At 49.5% G+C, this 5,104-nt stretch overlaps 1 protein-coding gene across 1 annotated transcript in view; it reads left to right on the top strand.

Annotated features, from left to right (window-relative positions):
• The window catches only part of ALDH1L1 (aldehyde dehydrogenase 1 family member L1), a 103,791-nt gene extending 98,889 nt beyond the window's left edge, over positions 1 to 4,902 (top strand). Inside the window, exons 20-22 of the mRNA XM_007950608.2 lie at positions 386 to 491; positions 2,094 to 2,293; positions 4,847 to 4,902. Of these exons, the coding sequence (XP_007948799.1) occupies positions 386 to 491; positions 2,094 to 2,293; positions 4,847 to 4,902 (362 nt within the window). The remainder of the gene's footprint in view (positions 1 to 385; positions 492 to 2,093; positions 2,294 to 4,846) is intronic.
• Positions 4,903 to 5,104: the final 202 nt, after the last annotated feature.

The raw sequence follows: 5,104 nt of genomic DNA, 5'->3' as shown, positions 1-5,104 counted from the left end.
TGTAAATTTTGGTCAATGACATGAGACAAAGTATATGTGAACTGCTGTATGAAAAGTGAATTTACCCTGTAAATCTTCACTCAAATCATAATAAAATTAAAAAAAAAAAAGAACACAGGTCACTTCATAGTTATGATCTTTGGCACTGGACTTGGGTTTGCATCTCAGCTCCACCATGTACCAGCTCTGTGAACTTTAGCTATGTTTTCCTCAACAGCATTTAGGTAAAAGAGTTGTGAGGATTAAATGAGATAAAAGTCACAGATGAAAGTCACAGCCCAACAGACATGATGTCAGCAGTGTGAGCATGTTGCCACCCAGTGAGAGGGAAGCTGAGCAGGGGAGGACCACACCCACTGTGCCTACACCATTGTCTCTCCTGCAGGCTTCTTCTTTGAGCCTACCGTGCTGACTAATGTGGAGGACCACATGTTCATAGCCAAGGAGGAGTCCTTTGGGCCCATCATGATCATCTCTCGGTTTGCTGATGGGTAAGGAACCCTGCTTAAGTCTGTTGAAACTCCACATGTTATTGGGGTCAAATCATGAGCTGTAGGAGGTGGTCAGGAGGTTGTGCCAAGAGGAGAACTCAGAGTGAGGGAGGGTGGAGGGTATGGAAGCAGCCTAGGCTACCAGATGGCTCTTCATAGTTAACCACTGAGGTCTTTGGTGCATCCATGAAGAAGAGCATCTGGTGGCCCAGAGGGATTCAGAGTCCTTCCAGCACGAGCAATAGTCAATTTCCTTCCCACATCCTATTACCTTGCCACTTTCTCCGTGTTTCTCTCTCAATGTTTCTCACAATGGGTTGGGTTGCTGTGTAATAAACCACATCAAAATTTAGTGCTTGAAATACTCACTGCCTTCGAGTCAGATCTGACTCAGAGCAACCCCTCCTTGGGTTTCCGAGGCAGTATCACTACGGAAGTAGATTTCCCAACCTTCCTTCGGAGGAATGGCTGGTGGGTTTGAACCACCAGCCTTCTGGTTAGCAGTCAAATGCCTTAGGCACTATACCACCTGAGCTTGAAAGAGCAACAATTATTTATTTAATTTAGGTCTTCAGTATAGCCAGGGTTTGCAGGATTACCTGTCTCCCTTCACACTGTGTCTGGGTCTCAGTTGGGACAGCTCTTTCATGAAGCCTCAAAACCTCTCCATGTGTCTCCCTAGCACAGCAGTTTCTGAATAGCTTACATGGCACCTGGATCCCCCATAGAGCCAAGAGTCCAGGCAGGGGCTGCAAGGCTTCTATGAGCCAGCCTCAGAAATCTCAAAGCATCACTTGCTCTAAGGGCCAAGTATGCCACCAAGGCCACCCTTGCCTCAGAAGGAGTGGATGCAGACCCCAATGTCCACAGGAGAAGGAGCAAAGACTCTGGCCATATCTGTTTCCCTCCCAGGTTCTCCTCAGGCTATTGTTCTTTAAGGCTACCCTTTGTATATATTGTACTTTTGAGCAAAGTATAAAATGATACCTTATCCTCAATATACTTCATTTCCAACTGTCAAAATATTATTGAAATTATCATAATATGCTGATGCTGACTTTATCAGAATACAACACTTTACTGCCATCTACTAAATGAACAGTATTCACACTTCTGGTGTGTGTGATATGATGGCATACCCTTGGAAATGGTCCCTTGACTACTGCTCAGTCCCATAGCAGCCGCGACTCCTGTGCCTTTCTATACCAGATGTGAAACTTCCCTCCTGAGCTAAATTTCTGTGTCAGGGAAGTGAGGTGCTGGCCCTGGGTAATCTCTAAGGGTCGTTGCTGTCCATTTGTGAATCTATAACCACTCTCTCCTCAATTTCATTCTTAATTCTTCTCTATTTCTTTCTTCATATTTTCCTTAACACAGGCAGATTTTTCCTCTGACTCCAACCCACTTTTCCTGCAGACTTAGGGCCCAGTCTTAGGTGACAGGGAGGAAGAGTGGGCTGGAACTCATCTTTGAGGAAGATAGTGCTGGCCCTTCTGCCCCCCTAGAAGAACGACAGCTCCTGTGTGGGGCTTAGTGTCCTGGGTCCAGGGGCTAGGGCCTCTGAGCTTCCCTCATGGAATTCTTCCTCGATATTCTCTGCAGTGATGTGGACACTGTGCTGTCACGGGCCAATGCCACAGAATTTGGCTTGGCCTCTGGCATCTTCACTAGGGACATCAACAAGGCCCTGTATATCAGCGACAAGCTCCAGGCAGGCACAGTGTTCATCAACACGTACAACAAGACTGACGTGGCTGCTCCTTTTGGGGGCTTCAAGCAGTCTGGATTTGGCAAGGACCTGGGTAAGTTCATCTGCCTGAAGGGCTGCTTTCACCCATTTACTTGTCCATTCATTCAACAAACATCTGTTAAAGACCACTCCACCAGGCACTGTTCTGGGTGATAGAGGTACGGTGTTGAACAAGACAGCTGTCAGGGTGCACACTTTTTGCTGGGAGACACAAGCAATAGTCACTAGAATAGAACAAGAAGCTTCTGAAGAGTGCTATGCAAAAAACTAAACAAAGTGATCTGGGAAAAGAAACTGGGAAGGTGACTTGAGTAGTGGTCAAAAAGACCTCCAGGAGATGACAAATTGAGCCCTGGGTAATGAGAATGTGTTAGCCATATAGAGCAGCAGAAGGGGCTCTAGGAAGTGGGCATGGCATAGGTCCTCAGGCGGGCAGAGGAGGCTGCAGAGGGTGGAATGTACTGGGAAGGGAAAGACTGACAGGAGGAGAGGTTAGAAAGATGGAGGGCTAGATCATGGAAGGCCCTAGAGGACACAGTCAGGATCATTTCAGGTAATGAGAAGTCATGAGGAGGATTGGCTCTAGGGAACAATGAGCAGTGTGAGTCCCTCCTGTGACAGAGGCCACAGCAGTAAGGGATCTCAAGGTGCACAGACCAAGGTGCACACCTGCCTGGTGCTGTTTATGAAGCAGCTCTCTGCCCCAGCATTCTTCCTTCCTGGGCTACTCCATGACTGATGTCTCACCCTGAACTCTCTGTCCTGCTACCATGGAAGTCACACCTCTGGGGCTGGTCGCCTGCAGCTCAGTAGGGGCATCAAAGTCTGGGGAGGGCCACATGCTTCCACTTAGAAGCCTTGATGTCTCTCTTCAGGAGTTGGTCACGTCAGGAACATCAGGAAGGTTCAATCTAAGGTTGAAGCCAAAGTGGTGTCATGACTTCATCTTTTCCTTTCCTCTAACTTTCAAACCCTGCAGAAAACCCCAAGGATGCTATGAAATGAACAGATGACACCCTGAGACCACACAAACATGCAAAGATGCCTATACAGAGATGTCCACACCTGTCCATACATACACACACATGCATGCTATAGAGACACAGCTCACACATATTCCTGATCCACACAACCTAGGCCCTTATGCACATACATACACACTAGACACTTTGGCTTCTTCTGTTCTGCCTACCCACTCCTCTCACCTCCTCCTAGACTACCTTTGTGGCATCCACTGTGGGACTATATAAACTCACTGCTGTCGAGTCAGATCTGACTCATAGCAACCCCTCCTTGGGTTCCTGAGGTGGTATCACTGTGGAAGTAGATTGCCCAATCTTCCTTCTGAGGAGAGGCTGGTGGGTTTGAACCTCCAGCCTTCTGGTTAGCAGTCAAATGCCTTGGGCACTACGCCACCAGAGCTCCCATAGTCATCCAGAAAAGGCTTCAGCTGCCCTATCCCATGGATCTGATCCCTGTCACTCATGACTTCCCAAGTCCCCATGCTCCCTCATCCCTCCAGACCCCTGTGTCCTGGATGGGGCCAGCAGCCTCCCTGGAATAGAGTCCCCCAGATACAGGCTCAGAGACTCCAGAGGGAGCATGGTAGCTAACAGTTGCATTTGGAAATAATTCCTAGATCCAGCTTCAGCTGCAGCTGGGGGAAGAGTTAGGGCTGGGGGACAGGTGTCAGGGTTGGGGGAGGATATGTTAGGGCTAGAGGGGAAATTGTCAGAGCTGAGAAGGAGGTACCAAGGCAGGAGGGGAGGTGCCAGGGCTGAAGTGGGGGGAGTTTCCAGGGATGGAGGAGATGTCCAGGATAGGGAGCAGGTGTAAGGACTGGGATGGGGGGTTCCTAGGGCTAGGATGAAGTGCCAAGGCTGGAGAAGTGAAGTGTTAGGGAGGTTCTATGGCTTGGGGTGATATGCCAGGGCTTGGATGTAGATGCTAAGGCCAGAGGGCAGGTGCCAAGGCTAGGGAAGAGGTTCCAGTAGTACAGGGAAAGTTTTAGGGCTGGGAGGTAGGTGTCAAGGTTGGACATGATGTACCAGGGCTGGGGCATAGGTGTCAGAGCTATGGAGGTAAGGGAGAGAAATCAGGGCTGAGTATAGCTATCAAGGCTGGGGGTAGTTGTCAGGCAGCCCACAGTCTCCAGAAATCTGCCCACATGCTTGTTGTAGGGCCTGAGAAACCAGGCACATAGCCTGGCTGAGTTCTGGGGCCTCAGATGGCTTGTGAGGGTACCTTTTCACAGTCATAGCTTGATCTAGAATTTGCTGACAGGCAGCAGAGGCCAGAGGCTGAAAGGAAGAGAAGATTGTGCTCTGATTGCCCTCTGGTTGATGGGCATCCCCTATCTGGAAGGAGTTGGTTGGGGCTGGAGAAATATCTGGAGGTGGTTGCCTGGTTGGAATCCTGGCTCTACCACTTGTCATCAGTGATGACCTCAGTGAAACCTCCCTGGGCTTCTGGTTCTCATCTGCAAGTGGGGATGAGGGAGGACATGGATCCAGTGAGGTGATCTGTGTACAGCACCAGAATAGTGCGTGTTATGTAGTGGGAGTGCTGTCACAGTGTGGTCCCAATGGTGTGTGCTGTCTTGCAGGAGAGGAAGCCCTCCATGAATACCTGAGGATCAAGACAATTACCTTTGAGTACTGAAGAATGGTCTCCATCTGAGGAAGTAGCCCTGCCTCAACAAGTCTTCTGCCATGTTCTCCTCCTCCATAGCCTGACATGCCTTCTCTGGGCCACCTCCTCATGGCCAGATGGACTTCTCTCCCACATCCAAGTGCCCAGCACTGTCCCTGAGGCACACAGGAGCCTCCTGCCTCCACATCTTCCCATCTTACTGTCACAGGAC

The sequence above is a fragment of the Orycteropus afer genome, unplaced genomic scaffold (assembly GCF_000298275.1).
Source record: "Orycteropus afer afer isolate SDZICR_OR568_19922 unplaced genomic scaffold, OryAfe1.0 scaffold00282, whole genome shotgun sequence".
Taxonomy (NCBI): Eukaryota; Metazoa; Chordata; class Mammalia; order Tubulidentata; family Orycteropodidae; genus Orycteropus; species Orycteropus afer.
The sequence above is the reverse complement of the archived record's forward strand: the minus strand, read 5'-3'. Positions and strand labels throughout refer to the sequence as shown.